Raw genomic sequence first — 18,994 nt, 5'->3', positions numbered from 1 at the left:
GATGTGGTATATCATAATCTTATATTGCATTTAGAGCAAATTTATCATTTTAATTAGTAAATACATTTATAAGGCTCTTTTTTTCTCTTTGTCTCACTTTTTCATCTTCCTCACTTATAGTGACCTTCCTAACTCTTCCAGGAAGATGGGACTCTCATGTATGCCTGGAATCTTCAGGTAACAGGGACCCACAACCCCATGTAGTAGGGGCCAGGACTGGGGCAAACTAGGGGCAAGGAATGGCATTTCTATTTGCAGCCGCCAAGAATCTGGTGGCAGTGGGGTTGTATGTAGAAAGGTAATGAACTCCATCCAGGAGGGGAAGAGACTCAGGAAAGAATACTGGCTATGACCAAAACTGGTAGCTATCAACATCCTCTGGGGAGGCAATGTGCCCAGCTAAAAGACCACCTTTTTAGACTCCTTTGTTGCTAAGGAAAAATGGACATGGGAGCCAGTGCTGGTCAATGATATGTTAGTTAGAACTGCTAGGCTTCCAAGAAAGCTTTTTTTAAAGGGGGGACAGATTGAGCCAGCATCTGGCTTTTGCCATTCCCCCTCTTCTTGCCTGGAACATGGATACAATGCCAGTAGGAAAAGGAACAAACTTACAACCAAAAAATCAAAGCCAATGCTTTAGGGTGAGTAGAGCAGAAAGAGCAGCCTGGCTCCTCGGTTATATCTCTGAAGAGCTACACTAGCCCCAGCACACTGGACTTCTTGACATGTGAGAAAAATAAATTCCTTACACTGCCACCAATTTTTCGAGTTCCTTTTACCTGCAGGGAATGCTTCCCTAACTAATCCAGGGGTGATTCCAAAAACCCCTGCTTTCCCTCCCCACTCTCCTCCCCCCCTCAACTCCACTCTCTGCTGCAGAGGTCTCAGGCTCCTTGCTTCATCTGCATGCAAGTTCCCTCTGCCAACGAGAACTGCTGCCCCATCAGAGACCTTTCAGGTGGTGTGGGCGAGATTACCACCACCGCCACACTACCCAGGGGGATGGAGGCAGAAGGCCCGCCTTATCCATCCCTTTCCAGTTCTGGCTCCATCCAAACAAGGGAATGTTAAATGGCTGGATTAAAAGAAAGCCAGCCTAAACCACATATGCCCCCACACTGCTAGGAATCCCCCTGATGAGCAATTTCAGATAACAACCAGACTCTGCAAGGCCAGATCACCAGCCCCTTAGCTCCATTAGGGAAGGAAACTGATAAAACTAAATCACCGTGAGGGGCCCAGCGTTTTAAGATGAAGAGGCAGTGCAGCAGGTTCTGGAATAAAGCTGTTTAGGTCTGAATTTTACCTCCACCACTGACTGTGTGGCTTAAACAAGTTACTTAACTTCTCTCAGCCTTGATTTCCTTGTATGCAAAATCAAGGTAACAAAAGCTAACCTACTCTTGTAGGGTTAGGTACATTACATGTACAATCTATAATCTTTTTTAAAAAAATGGTGGCAAAATATACATAACATAAAATTTACCATCTTAACCATTTTTAAGTGTACAGTTCGGTGACATTAAGTACATTCAAACTGATGTGCAACTATAGTACATCCATTTCCAGAACCCTTCATCTTGCAAAACTGCAACTCGATACCGATTAAACAATAACTCCCCATTTCCCTCTCTCCCCAGCTCCTGGCAACCATCATTCTACTTTCTGTCTCTGAATTTGACTACTTTAGGGACATCGTATAAGTGGAATCATAGTGTGTGTTTTTTTTCTGACTGGCTTATTTCACTTAGCGTAATGTCTGGAAGGTTCATCTATGTTGTAGCTTATTGCAGAATTTCCTTCCTTTTGTAAGGCTGAATAATATTCCAGTATATGTGTATACCACATTTTATTTATTCATTCATCTGCTGATAGATACTTGCGATGCTTCTGCCTTTTAGCTATTGTGCATAATGCTATGAACGTGGATGTACGAACATCTGTTTGTATCCCTTTCTTTTGGGTATGTACCCAGAAGTGGAATTGCTGGATCATATGGTAATTCTATTTTTAATTTTTTGAGGAACTGTCATACTGTTTTCCACCATGGCTACACCATTTTACATTCCCATCAACTGTGCATGAGTTCCAATTTTTCCACATCCTCCTCAACACTTGTTATATTCTGTTTTGTTGTTTTTTTAATAGTAGCCATCCTAATGAGTGTGAGGTGGTATCTCATTGTTTTGAATTGTATTTCCCTAATGACTAGTAATGCATCTTTTCATATGTTTATTGGCCATTCGTATATCTTTGGAGAAACATCTATTCAAGTTCTTTGCCAATTTTTAAATCAGGTTTTTTTGTTGTTGTTGTAGCAATTTATAATCTTTATATCAATCCTGCAAGATTAATATTTTTATGTTTATTGTATAGATGAGGAAACTGAAATTCAAGAGGTTAACTGATTAGACCAAAGTTGCCAACTGGTGGTAAGTGATAGAGCTCACATAGGTCAGTCTAACTTCAGAGTTAGGCTATTTGCATGCTGCATTCTGAAATTCTTACAAAACTTAGGTATTGTTACTGACAATGACAGTGGTAATGCTGTGTGGCACTGATCTTGAAGCAAGAGTAAATAGGGAAGATAACAGGGAAGGGTTGAGAGAACTTTAATTTTGCTTCTGAGAATACTGTACAAATGTAAATAAAAAGTGTGACATATGGGGCCAGGCCGTGGCTCACTCGGGAGAGTGTGGTGCTGATAACACCAAGGCCACGGGTTCGGATCCCGTACAGGGATGGCTGGTTAGCTCACTGGGTGAGCGTGGTGCTGATAACACCAAGTCAAGGGTTAAGATCCCCTTACTGGTCATCTTTAAAAATAAAAAAGTGTGACATATGACTCTAGAACCATGATGATAAATTTTACACTATGCTCAACACTAGTTAGATCTCTAATATTAGAGTGTGGTGTCTAACTTCAGGTATTATACAATATAAGAGGAGCCTAAAGAATTCACAGAGAGTTCTGAAGAGAATTAAAAAGACAGTCCAGTGTTCAAAAGCAAAATCAGTGTGATAAACTTAAAGGGCTCCAATTAGTTGGTGAAGAGGAAAAAAAGCTGAAGGATAATGTTTTTCAAATAACCTATATTTCATTTTTACTTTGTTCTGTTAAAAGAATAAACACAAAGCATAAAAAAAGAGAAAAAAAAAGATAATTTGTGAATCAAGAACACATTCAGGGGGACATTCAGCCAAAACCTCATGGTGGGTTAGACTTATAGACAGAAAAAAGGAAGTGACAGTACAGAAAAAGGAAGTGAGGTACAGAACAGCTAGCTGACTGCCTGCAACTGGCTGAGATTCAGCCACTATCACAGAATCACACTTCTAAGTTAGGTTTTCAATTGCTCATGTGCTTATGTACTGTAAGTTAGGTTGTAGTTCCTGTGTCAGAGCTCAAGTACGAAAGTACAGAGACTTTCTTAGGTCAAAATTTTTCAGTTTAACAGTTTTCTTATAAAGAGATCGTTAAATGTGGTCTAAAATGGAACATCTTCATATCGAAATGCACATGGTAACAGACAGGTTTATAGTAAGTAGTAAGGTTGTAAATGTGTATCAGATGTTGTTATCTAAAGAGCAGTGACCAGTCATCATTTTATAGAAAGTAGTTTATAATACTGCTAGAAATAACAGGTAATTTATAAGGAAGGTTATTCTGATTTTGAAGATTGTTTAATAGTAAAATGCATTATTTATTAAGTCTTCATTAGGAGATTTCACCTTCTGAAGTTAGGCATTTCACGTGAAACCAGGAGAATAAAGGGAATAGACTGTCTTCCATAAAAATTTTATGTATATATGTATCTTTTTCTTTAGGGTCTACATTGCAAGGTAATGAAGCACTTGGGTTGTTGCTAGGGATTCAAGAAGCATACAGAATATAATTCTGCCCTCAAAGAGTTTATGGTCTTATTGAAAAGACAATTCACCCAAGAAGTAAGTAGTGATAAAAGATGACAAAATACAATAAAGTGTTCAACTTTGTGATTTAAGTCTCTAGGGGTTTAAAAAATGGCAAGATAAATGTAATTATATAAGTAAAGACTATTGGAGGAGATAGAACTTAACTGGATCCTTAGGGGATAGGAAAGATTTGCGTATATAGACAGGTATTCCAAATGTCAGTGAAAGAAAAACAAAGGCAGAAATACAAAAATTCACTCATTCTTCTCTTTAATCAGGATTTCTTAGGCCCCTACTATGGGCCGGGCACTGTGCTAGGCCCTGGGGTTTCAGAGTCAAATTGGATCTGATCCTTGCCTTCCAGGGAATTACAGCCATAAAGATACCAGAATGCTGTAAATGCCATAAGAGGTAATCACACAGTTCTACTGGAGCAGAGTCAAAACACATCTAAATAAGATTGGGGGTGGGAAAAGGGTAGGGCTGGACAGGAGAAAAGGAGTTAAGAACAAATAGGAATTAATCATATTGGGGATTGAGGGGGCAAAAGAAGGTAGTTGGTCTCTTGGCAGAGAAAACTATATATATAAGTAAAGGAACAGAGAACAAACATGCTGTAAGATGGGGTGACAATACTGCTCAGCTTCCAGTTTTCAGAAGATGTTACCTCTGCCACCTCTTTCCAAAGCAAATAGAAGCATCTTAAAACAGCAAAATAAAAGATCTGGGTTCTTGTCTAAGAGCACAACGAGTTTTTAATCAAGCAATCAATTGAGAGAAGTTATATTTAGTACTAAGACACATGCAATTCATCCAGTCCTCTATATAATAATTATCTTACCCTTGCATTATGTGGACCTCAAAGAGACTTAAACTACATTAGTCTTGTTCTCCCACAAAACTGTCTTTATTGATATATAATATTTTACCGTCATGTAGGTCATGCCAAAAAGTAGTCATTTGGAACACACGGATATGTTAGCTTGTTGAGGGCACTATTATTTCATTTGATGTCTCTATACAAAGTATGTAAAATACTTCCTTTATCATAAGAACTACAAGAAAGCTTGGTTTTCCCTGAGTATTACCTTCCTTTTTGATAATGAGAACTATATACTCCAATTTATCATGTTTCCCTGTTTGTCCTGGCTGTTAGGAGACTCAGAACCAAATTTTACCTCAATTACAGTAAATTTCTTTGGCTTTACATTTGAAAATCTTGAATTATCTTGTTTTTTTGACTCTGGTTTTCCCTATATATTTCACTATTTTGTTTTATTGTATGTGGTTTTATATTTTAAGACCCCATGCTTGAGATGAAAAGTCTATGCTGTGCCTACCTAGCTACAATCCCATCTGAAGAAAATTTCCAGAAATGCATAAATTGGCAGCTTTGTATCACATAGTCATGGTACACTGGTACTAGGCTGGCATCTGTCTGGAAGGCAGCAGCTGCCTACCTTTAGGCCAGCTATGGCCTGGGAGACAGAGCTCTGCCCATCAGTGGCACTTTGTTGGATGAATGCATGGGAAGTATTCTGTGTCTTCTGAAAACCGAATGCAAAGAAGGGAGAAACAATTACACAGAGAGAGGTCAAATCATGAGAAAGGCAGAGCTGTTAACCTAGACAACAATGAAAGCCAGCTGCTGATGAGACAACAGACGACCTGGTCATAGGGAAAGACTAACAAACACAGTTGCTGCTTAGCCAGTAGAGCTGCTAATTATCCCCAATAAGGCTGCAGGTCTTCATGAGGTCTGGCTCTTGAGACTGTTTCTTCCCTGGGTTTATGTACAATAACTTCCCCTCACAGAAGTAAAATGAGGGTGTCTCTCTTCTTGATCAAAAGGCCATGGTGGACAACTCAAATCCTCTGCATAAAGAGGAGGGTAACTATATGTACACATACGCAATGGTGATTTATTTGAGAATAGTAAAAAGGATGAATAAATATAAAATAGAGAGTCTGAGAGGAGTTATATTTCTAAGAAAGAGTCATGGTTTTGAAAAGTGCCATATTCCAATATCTGATTAAAAACTACGAACAATTCATTACCTGACAAAATTTGAAACTCAGCCGTAATAAGTTAAAAGACTCTTGTCAAATTTCAAAATATCTTCATTTGGGCTTGTCGCATGTCTTAATTTTCTTGGGAAGCAAATTAGAAATGAATGGAAGGGGGGGGGGAACCTCAAAGATGCTTTTCAGTCCAACAGATATAAAAAAGTGATTCTTCTACCTAATAACAACAAACAGACAAATAAATAACACTCCTGTAGAACCTTCCAAACAGCTAACTTTTTCTTTTCATATCATCATCTTACAACCAGGTTGGTTTTCCAACTTATATCCCCATTTTCTAGTAGGCTATGTTTTATTGTAGCTAAAGGGGTATTCCATGCATTCAAGCTGTTCCTCTTTGGTATCAGATAACTGGATAACCTGGATTCAGATTTCAAGAGAAGCATGCCCCTTGATACCTATTGTGCTAACTGAAAATACCTGCATGTTCAAAAGATGAGAATAAAGAAGTACAAGAAACTAATGTTTTAGTTTTACTAGTGCTGATCTTCATTCTGAGAACTTCAGAGAATTGGAGTACTTTTATCACCATAATTAGAAAGAATAAAGGATAAATATCAAGGCCAGTTATGCCAACAGGGCACTATACTTCAAGTCATCATTCTCCAAGCCCTCCAGTTATATACTGATACTCTTTGGGGCCCAGGTCAAACTCCACAGCTCAGGTAAGCAGAGCTGTAAATTTTCCCTGTGCAAAGCTTGCTTTTTCCAAAGACAGGCATGGCTTAGCATGCCATTTTCTTTCTTTAGAACTTTCAGGAGCAATTATGTCCTGAGGATATAAAGATGGCAAAGCAAAGGTATGTGGCTATACTAAGCATCCCACTGAAGCTAGCAACAAGATGTGTGGGCTCCCGGAGTACAGACTGATAACCTAGCGTGACAAGTATAAAGACTCACAGAGTAAGGCAATATTATGCTCATTACTTGCCCAGATCAGGACTATAAGAATAGTCTTGTAGTCTATTGTACTGTAGATGGATTTTCTTTCCAGCCAAAGTGAATGGTTATTACATGAGACCGCACAACTTTGTTACAAGATGACACGGTAGGTACAACTCTAACAACCCAGGGTGCCAGGCATTTTTTCCAGGAGGTGCGTGTGCTTCTGTAATGTAAGTGTAATTAGAGAAAGGGGCACTGCACTTCTCTTGTCTCTTCATAACAAAGTGGTAATTGTTAACAATTGAAGAATCATCACTCCTCTCTTGGGATTTTGCCAGCTCAGCAAGAGACAATATCAATTTTCAGATGTTATCTTTCTCATTAGCCTATTTCTTAATCCATTTCAGAAACAGAGTTCCCTCTTTTTCTTTAAGGCAAATGAACCCCCTTTGGGTGGGTTCTTAGAAGTGCCCCTCCACATCCCGCCCCCCCGCCCACCCCCACTGAAGCCAGGTTATCTTCTCCCTAACTTCCAACCTGGTTGGTTCAGCTATACTTGAGTTTTGTTTCTAAATGTAGAAACAGTTACTAAATGAAATGAAAGAAGCCTCAGGACAGGAAAGCATGAAATTTCAATGGCTGACAGCCAGGTAGAGGGCTCCACATCCTTCTTGTGTGGCTGAAGCCAGACAGAGGTGAGCAGAACACATACTGGTAAAACATCACTAAGTAACACAGCCATAACGAAGTGCTGTGACCAGCTTCTTAAAACTGGGTGATAGGGACCAGCCCGTGGCTCACTCGGGAGAGTGCGGTGCTGATAACACCAAGGCCATGGGTTCAGATCCCATATAGGGATGGCCGGTTAGCTCAATGGGTGAGCATGGTGCTGACAACACTAAGTCAAGGGTTAAGATCCCCTTACTGGTCATCTTTAAAAAAAACAAACAAACTGGGTGATATAAACCTAATCCATATTTTTTCCTGGTTCCTCATACTGCAAATTAAAGATATTTTCCTACTGATGTTTATTTTAAGAATGTACATGTGGGATATAGTATGGTAAAGCTGGTATGGCCACAAGAGGAAACGAGAACAAGGCTTGGAAAGAAGATGTGGATTATTCTCACAGGCCCCAGAGAGGAGGTCACTGTACACCACACAGAGTCACAGGAAAAGCACCAAGTGTCAGTGAGGAGGCAGAACACAAGAGAGAGGGACAGTCTGGACCAGAGCCTTTATTGGGTTTTCTGCAGGGAAGGTAAGGCAGAGCAAGTAAACAGCTTTGGATTGACTAGTTTGAATAATTCCGGCAGCATCTGAGCTATAGGGGTGGTATCTAGTTGCCTGGTACCTGGCCCTGGGATGACTCAGGGCAGGGAAAATTTTGGCTTGGTGTGAGAGTTAGATAAGCAGGTGGTTGGGAGTTTCAGGATTGGTTGTTTGTGTATGAAAGGCATGTTCATGGGCAAGTTGTTATTATCTATAGAAATTAACTGGTCTCTCCCTGGGTCTGGAAGGCCCCCAAATGCCAGAGTATCAGGAATATGGGCAATAAGAAAATAGAGATAATACAAATCGTTCCAAATAGACAAATAGACAAATACAGAATCTACGGAAACAAAGAGCAATGTCTGTATTTAAATACGACACTTGACTGGGGCAGTATACACGGGTCTTAGGCTTTATTTCCTAACACCCTTCAGTGCAGCTCCCTCCAGTCTTTGACAAGAACAACTGAGGTCTTCTCTGTATTATATGACATGTTATGCAAACACACTTCAAATCCTCTAATCTTACCTGACTGCCTCCCTAAACCCATACATTAAGAGGTTCTAGGACTATCACAGCCAGTGATGACATTTACTTGCGATGGTGGATGAAGGGACCTCTACGATCCACACTGCATTCACAAAAAGAAAGCATGCTTTGATGGGTTGTGCCCTCTGGGTTCTGCCTCCTCACTTTGTAAACTACCTAGTTCCCCTGCCCAAGGAGAGGCAGCCCACTGAACTGCCATCTGCCACACACCAGGCTGGTGGCCTGTCCCTGGAACTTCCTAGCAGTTATACTATGCCATGGGAGGCTGGACTGCTGAAACCGTCTGCCCTGCTCTGTATTTGGTGTCCGTACATACTTGCAGGTTGTCTCGCTGCTTTGGCTAATCACAAAGCACAGCACCAGCCATCCCTAGCTTATGTACAGCTCAGGCTCAGCAGGGCTAGGTTTGTAACAGAGACTTAAATGTTGAGAGAGGGGCTCTTTCCCAAGGCTTCTTTGTTGTTGATCCTACTTTGCCATGTAATACTTAGGGTGAATTGTAAGGGATACTAATGAAGGACATTCAAGGAAAGTGATATTACAACTGCGGCAGGTCCAAGTCTCACAGTCCTGGAAACGGATGGCCATAAGTCCTTCTTGGCAGGCCATCAGTTTGGTTTGGAGCTTGATGCCACATTCATTCTTATGGCTGCCAGTCTCCTGAAGAAAATACTGACCTTTTCACTTAAGTTTTCTATATTTTATTAGTTGTTCATCATTGTACCAGCTGCTTAGTATCAGAATTAAGGGACCATTGGCTAAGCATCACCAACAGAATTCTGGTTGTTTTCAGTTTCTCTGGTACATTTTCATAGAGATCAAGCCATGGATTTGGTGTTCCCTTCTCTCTCCTCATTCCTTTCTGGAAAAAGTTTAGATGGGCTGGGGAAAGATATTTGAAGCTTTCTGATCCAACGTAAATGAATCCTGTGGTGGGTAAATAATTTTCCTCTCCCCTTTAGTCTCCAGGGGTATTTTGATGAATAATGCTTCTCAAATAAGTTTATAAATATTCCCCTAGAGGTAAGAAGAGTATTAAGCTCACAGCAGGTGTGCCATTAATGTTTTAGTGTGCAGGGCAGAGCAAAGAGGAAAGGAATCATCAAAGCCGTGAGGTTTCATAGAATTTTTTGGAAAGTTTTGAAGTCCATAGCTGGGAACAAAATACTGAGGGGACCACTGGTGAAGTGTGGATACAGCTTCACAAGATCAAGTTAGATCATTCCTTCAATGTATGAGTTCTTTTTGGATGGATGTAGGATGGGGTTTATAGATTATTTTGCTGCCAGTTATAGCATGTGTTTATTCTAAATAACCCAGAAAAAAGCATAATTCATCAACTTCACCAAAATTAAAAGAAACTTGTTTTGTTCCAACATCCCATATCTGAAAGTCCAGTTCACAAACTACCTAACTCTAGTCTAAAGTCTTCTTTAAAAATAAATATCCATTCCCTTTCAAGGTTATAGAAACTTTCCTTTCAAAAATATGTTTTCCAATATATTCTGTTACACTTTACCTGTGATAACTCAATTATAGCTTTAGTTTCTTTCTCTGATTTGTCTCAAAGTCTCCATATTTTGAAACAAAAGGCTCTAGTAGCAGCAGAGAAATTTCTTACTGCTACAGCGCCACCTACTGGTAAACCATTATAGGAGCAAGCTACTTGTAGCTCAACTTTGACTTCACAGCTTTGAGAGTCCTTTGGAGCTTTGGTTTAATAAAGTCCCAATTTCACTGTCATTTTGAGAATCTATCATTTCCCTTGATAGCTATTAAGTCTCTTGTCATAGCATAAAGTCAGCAAGTGATTATTATATATTAAAAATATGCTCTTATTTTTTACTGTTACCTTAAATTGGCCCTGACTTCACCGACTTTGATTTTTTCTGTCCTATAACTGTAGCAAGGGCTCCAGATTGTGTGGGCAAGGGTTTGGATCTGGCGAAAATAACTTGGGGAGCTTCCAAAAATCCTGAAAAATGGAAAAAATATCCCTACTTAACACTATATTTGATCTTGGCCCAAGGGACAAGAGGTAAAATCCAAAACTCGGTTAAGCGGATCATTGTTCTTCCAGAAGCCGCCTCCCCACTTCCTGCCAAACACTAAATCTATGGTCTCTCTTTTGCTTTCTAATAGCATAAGAGCAGGTAATCACCCAAATTCTTCCGCCTCTGGCCCTGAGGAAAGAAGAAAGTTTGGGAGCAGTAAGGGGTATAGGACACCAGAGCAAGCACTTCAAGAGCTTTCTTTTTATTTTTAACTTACTGTACTCGAGATTCACTCAGAAGCTCCAACAACCATATAACGCATGGTGAAAAGAGTAAGAATCTGATAATGAAAATAGGTCGTTCACAGAGAGCTGCCAGGCAAATAATTTCAGTTGAAAGTTAAAGCGACTTCTAGATCCTTAGGGTTTAAGCTCCACTGGGTTTATCTTATATTAAAATAAGTTCCTTTCTCTTGTTGGTTCACAATGAAGTGGGCAGGCACAGTCGCACTGATGTGCTGCTGCCTATCCCCATGCAAAGAGCACAAAGCTACAGGGCATTTTACCAGGGCCTGAAACGATAAACATTTAATAAGGACATTTCTTCTTTTGGGGGGTGGGGGGGCGGCTGGCTGGTACAGAGATCCGAACCCATGACTTCGGTTTTATAAGACAGCGCTCTAACCAACTGAACTAACTGGCCAGCACTACCATTGATTTTCAAAAGGTGGTAAGGTTCCTTCCACTAACGACAGAACAATAAGAGCTTAAAAGTAAAGGGCAGTGTTGGGGGAGCCTGGGCTCCAGGACAGGAAAAGCTTAGGTGGAAATTAAGGGGCAGAGATGAGGGCAGCTGGTGTGGCTTCAGAGCTCTACTATAATGGTAGTTTACATGATTGAATCAGCATGAGAGAAATGTCAGTTATCTAATCTGCTGCTCTCTGCTATTTTAGTTCACCATCACCACTTCAGAATTCAAGAAGAATGCCAGGGTTATAAAGAAAGAAGGCCAATGACTTTGGGCCGATGGCCCTTACTCCTGCTTCCTTCTCAAATTTACAAAATTGCTGACTCTACACCTTCTCTTCCATAGCAAACCTAGGATACATAGCCTGAGGCAGGGAAGTCAAGCAAAAGAAACATTTTTGGAGCATTCCAGGCACTCTGCTAGGAGCTTTCACATTCACTATCTCATTTAATGCTCATAATAAAAAGAATATCATTAGGGCCGGCCCGTGGCTCACTCGGGAGAGTGCGGTGCTGATAACACCAAGGCCCCGGGTTCGGATCCCATATAGGGATGGCCGGTTAGCTCACTGAGTGAGCATGGTGCTGACAACACCAAGTCAAGGGTTAAGATCCCCTTACCGGTCATCTTTTTAAAAAAAAAAAAAAAAGAATATCATTAGTTCACCATCATTGGAAAGGATTCTGAGTTGTTTTCAACAGTACCCCTGGACAAACCACTATCTTACCCACAGACTGCCTGCGGGACAAAGTCACACAGCTTAAAGCCTAGTCGGCCAGACTTAGGGGCAGAGTTAAGAGGCCAGGAAATAGAACTTTGCTATATTCATGGACTTATCCATACCATGTTTAATCAGCTGAGTTAACTGGACCAGAAAGGTGCTTAATACGAGGGTTCTTCAAGAAGTCTGTGGAAAATAGAATTAAAAGATAATATGAATCTTTCCATGAATGTTCTGAAGTACTCTCGTATTTAGTGCCTGTCTAAAATACCTTTCAAAGACAGTTTAGAGATTCCCATATAGGCACAAACTTCCCAAGTCCCAAGGAGAAATGTAAACTTTTCGACTTATTTTGGGGGTTATTCTCCCTTCTTGTAGGTTTAAAGAAAAATGCTGCTGCTAGCAATCTAACCTTTTCATAGGACACCCTTCTGAACCCCTAGCACAGCTGTTTTAAATCTACTTGCAATGCAGAAAACATGATTTGTAAATGAAACACTGAAGTGCCAGGCAGTTACTTACTAGCTGTATAAATAACTGTAAAAGGGCTAGTTACTAATACTGAAAAAATAAAATGTTTATTGGAAAGTATGGAAAATGCCTGCAACTTACTACATTGTGCTCGTTAGTGTTTCTGTAACTAAGGATCAGGTACACCAGGAAATCACAGAGGAGAAACAAATTCAAGGGAGTTTAGAGGCCCAGAGTCATCTGGTGACAAAGCAGTAAACAGGCTACCTAAACAAGGTAAGAAGAATAATCTGCTTGTTACCTTAACATAGAAGTAGGGAAACAAGGTCAGCATTAGAAACCAGGGAGAAATACAACTTCTCCTTGCTTGGTGGTTTTATGCTGATACCAAATTCAGTATCACTGCCACAAAAATCTTCTAAATAACTTCACCAAGAGTTAGTAAACATTAATTTATGGTCAAGATGCTGCAGGGATGGTTTGCCTGACACCTCAAATTTCCAACTTGCTCGGCCACAGTGCACCTAAAGAGTTCAATATTTATCAATTCGACATGCAAAAGAAGTAGTCAGCATTTCCTGTATCTCCTAGGCTTTGTAACTTCTCCAGCTTGAGCAAATTTGAAGAGCTGAAGGGGCTCTACCAGCTGTATCTCATGGAAATCCTTCAAGCTCATTTATGATTCTCTTAGACATCACTTCTCAGTCCATAACAATTCCAGGTGGAAATTTTACTTCCTCAAAAATAACTATCATGTTCTAGTAATTCTTTTTCTCGCAGATTGAGGTGGCGGGGAGTAGATACCCATCAAATATTTCTTGAATTCAGGTTCTAAGATTTTTAAATGGAAAACAAATTTTTATACTCTTACCATAATATTACCTAAACTTGCTGTAGTTACAGGGCCCTTCCAGATATTTCTTTAAGCCTGACAATTAGCCTATGAGATATATGTAATTATTCCTATGATAGAGCCAAGTAACCACACTTCTCAGAGATCTTATAATCATTTTAAGGTATATTATGTCAACCTCCCACTCCACCCCTTGCACCCCCACCTGAAACTCCCTCATGGCTCCTCATTGCTGTCCAGACAATGACCAAGTTCCCTACATGGCTCATAAACTGGACCTGCTACCTCATAACCTTTTTGCTTGCCATTCCCAGCTCATGCCCTAGTCCCCAGCCACGCTGACCCACAGGGGCTCACAGAATACATTTTGTTGCTCCCAGGCCAGGGGCACCATGCACCGTTCCGTCTTCCTGGAGCTCCTTTCACTCTACACCTTCCCTCTCCTGGCTGATTTGTCCACATTCGAGTCTCAGCTTAGATGTTTCTTCCTCTAGGAAGCCCTCCCCAATCCCTAAAGATCTGGCTTGGGTTCCTATTTTGCCCCACCATTTGCTAGCTGTGAGAGTTTAGACACGTTTCATCATCTGTGCCTTTATTTTTTTAGCCATAAAAATGGGGGAATATAGTTCCTACATTATATGCCTGTTTAGGGAACAAATGAGTAATTACACATAAAGCATTCAGAACTATGCCTGACAGTTACCTAATGCTCAGTCAGTACTGTATATTGTTATTCTATGCATCCCTAGTACCCAATATCACCTGCCTTGTATCACATCTCTCATTGACTTTTCTATCTCCTGGAGTCCATACTTACCTAAGGGCTGAGATGGTCTTGTTTATTCTCTACATACTATGGTATGTAGCATGTTACCTTCTCCATAGCAGGTTCAAAATATACATTGAGTTGAATCAAAGTGATTTTTTTTTCAATTTTCTGATTACTTATTAGTGTATTTTTATGAATTATTGCCAAAATCTATCCCTGGACCAATGTCGCCTAACTTATATGAGGGTACTTCAAAAAGTTTGGGGAAAAAATAGAATTAAAATACAAATCTTTCCCTGAACTTTTAAAGTATATATGTATCTACATTGAAAGGCTCCAGGCTCTAGGTAACTACCTGTCAATGGACCATGACATCAGCATGACAAGACATAGGTCAAAGACTACAGCTCTAGCTCTGTAACCCTGTTTAGCCTCCCACAAGCCTCTTAACTCTGAGCCTCAATTTTCTCATGGTGGGGAGAGGACAAGAAGATCCACCTCACAGGGCTGTTGTGAGGATTAAGTAAGAGATACAGCATGTGGAAATACTATATAAACCAGTCAAATACAGGGTGTTTTTACTCAATGCTGCAAATCTGATAGTATTCTACCAGACTGGGAAGTTTCATTTACCCCAAACTAGTTCCAGAAAATGCTTATTCTAGGCCGTCAAAATTATTTTGAATGTAGCAAAAATGCCCTTTTGCCAGTGCTGTAAGAGCCTGGATACTTTGTTCTTTGAATTGGAGCCCTCTTTGGAGGCAGAAGAGAGAACGCGCCAAGCCCAGTCCCTTCCCTGTCGTCCTGCCTGCAGAAGAGCTGGTGCCACTAACCTGTAGAGCTGGTGATGGGCACGGAGGCTGCAGTGTTAAGGCTGCTCTGGAGTCCATTCAGCTGCCCTTCTGCAGAGGACCCTCTGAAACACACAGGAGCTTAGTCAGACCTGCGTGCAGAAAGGCAAGGTCAAATACAGGCTCTCCAATGGCTTTGCCCCTGGCTCTTGGTGTTTTTTTTCATGTGGTTCATTCCCTTGCTTCTTTCAAGACTTTGTTTAGGGCTGGCCCCGTGGTTCACTCAGGAGAGTGTGGCGCTGGTAGCGCCGAGGCCGTGGGTTTGGATCCTATATAGGGATGCCCGGTGCGCTCACTGGCTGAGCATGGTGCGGACGACACCTTGCTGAGGGTTGCAATCCCCATACTGGTCAGAAAAAAAAAAAAGACTTTGTTTAAATGTCATCTTATCAGAGAGGATTTTTACGACGAATCTATACCCTTCATCTACAATATTACTACAGTCATCCCTTGGTATCAGTGGGTGATTGGATTGGTTCTAGGACCCCCTGCTGACACCAAAATCCATGGATGCTCAAGTGTCTTACATAAAATGGCATAGTGTTTGCATATAACCTACACACATCCTCCTGTATACTTTAAATGATATCTAGATTACTTATAATACCTAATACAATGTAAAGGCTATGTAAATAGTTGTTATACTATATTGGTTTTTTATATGCATCATTTTTATTTATTATTTTTTCCCCAAATATTTTCAATCCACAGTTGCTTGAATACACAGATGTGGAGCCTATGAATTTGGAGGGCCAACTGTATTTTAAAATTTATTGTCCATTTCTCTCCACTGGAATGTACCTTCAAGAAAGCAAAGGATTTGATCATTGCTGTGTTTCCAGTGCCTAGAACCGTGCCTGGCACATAATAGGCACCCAATAAATAGTTGTTTTTTAAATCAATAAATTAAATTCCTGGTGTTGATTTAGATAAGTCATAAGAAAACACATTTTTTAAAAACTAAGTTTCATGCACAACAGTGATTCTAAAGTGGGGAAGGAAAGAGGGACAGATTTTGCCACCTCCTCCCAACAGGAGACATTTGGCAATGTCAAGACATTTGAGGTTCTACAATTGTGGGGTGATACTGGCAGGTAGTGGGTAGAGGTCAGGAATGCTGCTAAGCATCCATCCTACAGTACACAGGGAAATGCCCCAAAACAAAGAATTACCTAGTCTAAGATGTCAATAGGGCTGAAGGTGAGAAACCATTATATAGCACCTCCCCTTATGCCAACTTTGATAAGAGACAGGACAGAGTATTCTTTGCGCAGAGTTTCCTAAGCTATATGTCTTAGGAATTCTGGGACTAGTCTGACACCCTTCAGATCATGTCAGCTTTCCCTGTTACAGGCTCTTACACCTCTCTGTAATTATCTCATTGCATTTATCAAATCAAAATTACGAAACTGTGGATCTAGTTGCTTAAAATCTGTCATCCTTGCTAGAATGTAAACTCCATAAACATAGAGACTATATCAGTCTCATTCACTGTTGTATCCATAGCTCTGAAAATTACATTTTGTATCTATCGGATATTTAATATTTTTTTTTTTTAATTTTATTTTGTCGATATACATTGTGGCTGATTATTGCTCCCCATCACCAAAACCTCCCTCCCTTCTCCCTCCCCCCCTCCCCCCCAACTCCCTCCCCCCCTCTCCCCCAACAATGTCCTTTCTGTTTGCTTGTCGTATCAACTTCAAGTAATTGTGGTTGTTATACCTTCTTCCCCCCACCCCGGTTTTGTGTGTGTGTGTGTGTGTGTGTGTGTGTGTGTGTGAATTTATATATTAATTTTTAGCTCCCACCAATAAGTGAGAACATGTGGTATTTCTCTTTCTGTGCCTGACTTGTTTCACTTAATATAATTCTCTCAAGGTCCATCCATGTTGTTGCAAATGGCAGTATTTCATTCGTTTTTATAGCTGAGTAGTATTCCATTGTGTAGATGTACCACATTTTCCGTATCCACTCATCTGATGATGGACCTTTGGGTTGGTTCCAACTCTTGGCTATTGTAAAGAGTGCTGCGATGAACATTGGGGAACAGGTATACCTTCGACTTGATGATTTCCATTCCTCTGGGTATATTCCCAACAGTGGGATAGCTGGGTCGTATGGTAGATCTATTTGCAATTGTTTAAGGAACCTCCATACCATTTTCCATAGAGGCTGAACCATTTTGCAGTCCCACCAACAGTGTATGAGAGTTCCTTTTTTTCCGCAACCTCGCCAGCATTTATCGTTCAGAGTCTTTTGGATTTTAGCCATCCTAACTGGGGTTAGATGGTATCTCAATGTGGTTTTGATTTGCATTTCCCGGATGCTGAGTGATGTTGAGCATTTTTTCATATGTCTGTTGGCCATTTGTATATCTTCCTTAGAGAAATGCCTACTTAGCTCTTTTGCCCATTTTTTAATTGGGTTGCTTGTTTTCTTCTTGTAAAGTTGTTTGAGTTCCTTATATATTCTGGATATTAATCCTTTGTCAGATGTATATTTTGCAAATATTTTCTCCCACTCTGTTGGTTGTCTTTTAACTCTGTTAATTGTTTCTTTTGCTGTGCAGAAGCTTTTTAGTTTGATATAATCCCATTTGTTTATTTTTCCTTTGGTTGCCTGTGCTTTTGGGGTCGTATTCATGAAGTCTGTGCCCAGTCCTATTTCCTGAAGTGTTTCTCCTATGTTTTCTTTAAGAAGTTTTATTGTTTCAGGGTGTATATTTAAATCCTTAATCCATTTTGAGTTGATTTTAGTATATGGTGAGAGGTATGGATCTAATTTCATTCTCCTGCATATGGATATCCAGTTATCCCAGCACCATTTGCTGAAGAGGCAGTCCCTTCCCCAGTGAATAGGCTTGGTGCCTTTGTCAAAGATCAGATGGCAGTAAGTGTGTGGGTTGATTTCTGGATTCTCTATTCTATTCCACTGGTCAGTGTGTCTGTTTTTATGCCAGTACCATACTGTTTTGGTTATTATAGCTTTGTAGTATAGCTTAAAGTCAGGTAGTGTTATGCCTCCAGCTTTATTTTTTTTGCTCAGCATTGCTTTGGCTATGCGTGGTCTTTTATCGTTCCATATAAATGTCTGGATAGTTTTTTCCATTTCTGAGAAAAATGTCTTTGGAATTTTGATGGGGATTGCATTAAATTTGTATATCACTTTGGGTAGTATGGACATTTTCACTATGTTGATTCTTCCAATCCAAGAGCATAGGATATCTTTCCATCTTCTTGTATCCTCTCTAATTTCTCTCAGCAGTGGTTTGTAGTTCTCATTATAGAGATTTTTCACCTCCTTGGTTAACTCAATTCCTAAGTATTTTTTTTTTTTGGTGGCTATTGTAAATGGGCAGGCTTTCTTGATTTCTCGTTCTGCATGTTCACTATTGGAGAAAAGAAATGCTACTGATTTTTGTGTGTTGATTTTGTATCCTGTTACTGTGCTGAAATCATTTATCAATTCCAACAGTTTTTTGGTAGAGGTTTTAGGCTGTTCGATATATAGGATCATGTCATCTGCAAACAGGGACAGTTTGACTTCATCTTTTCCAATCTGGATGCCCTTTATTTCCTTCTCTTCTCTGATTGCTCTGGCTAGTACTTCCAACACTATGTTGAATAGGAGTGGTGAGAGTGGGCATCCTTGTCTAGTTCCTGTTCTTAAAGGAAAAGCTTTCAGCTTTTCCCCATTCAGGATGATATTGGCAGTGGGTTTGGCATATTTGGCTTTAATTATGTTGAGATACTTTCCTCTATACCTAACTTATAGAGGGTCTTTGTCATGAATGAGGGCTGAACTTCATCAAATGCTTTTTCAGCATCTAAAGAGATGATCATGTGGTCCTTGTGTTGGAGTTTATTAATATGGTGTATC

General features: G+C 40.2%; 1 protein-coding gene across 10 annotated transcripts in view; it reads right to left on the bottom strand.

Moving 5' to 3' along the window:
- The window catches only part of TTLL5 (tubulin tyrosine ligase like 5), a 282,889-nt gene that overhangs the window by 29,294 nt on the left and 234,601 nt on the right, over positions 1-18,994 (bottom strand). For 8 of the 10 annotated variants that reach the window (XM_063088853.1, XM_063088855.1, XM_063088862.1 and 5 more), the window contains one exon: positions 15,095-15,177. The exons of 1 other annotated variant lie outside the window; for it this stretch is intronic. In XM_063088853.1, the coding sequence (XP_062944923.1) occupies positions 15,130-15,177 (48 nt within the window). In that variant the 3' untranslated portion in view covers positions 15,095-15,129. Of the gene's footprint in view, positions 1-15,094; positions 15,205-18,994 lie in introns of those variants that run through there. One more of the 10 variants, XM_063088858.1, reaches the window with a different exon arrangement.

Source organism: Cynocephalus volans, chromosome 3 (genome assembly GCF_027409185.1).
Source record: "Cynocephalus volans isolate mCynVol1 chromosome 3, mCynVol1.pri, whole genome shotgun sequence".
Classification (NCBI taxonomy): domain Eukaryota; kingdom Metazoa; phylum Chordata; class Mammalia; order Dermoptera; family Cynocephalidae; genus Cynocephalus; species Cynocephalus volans.
Note: the sequence above shows the minus strand (reverse complement) of the source record. Positions and strands in the feature narration are given on the sequence as shown.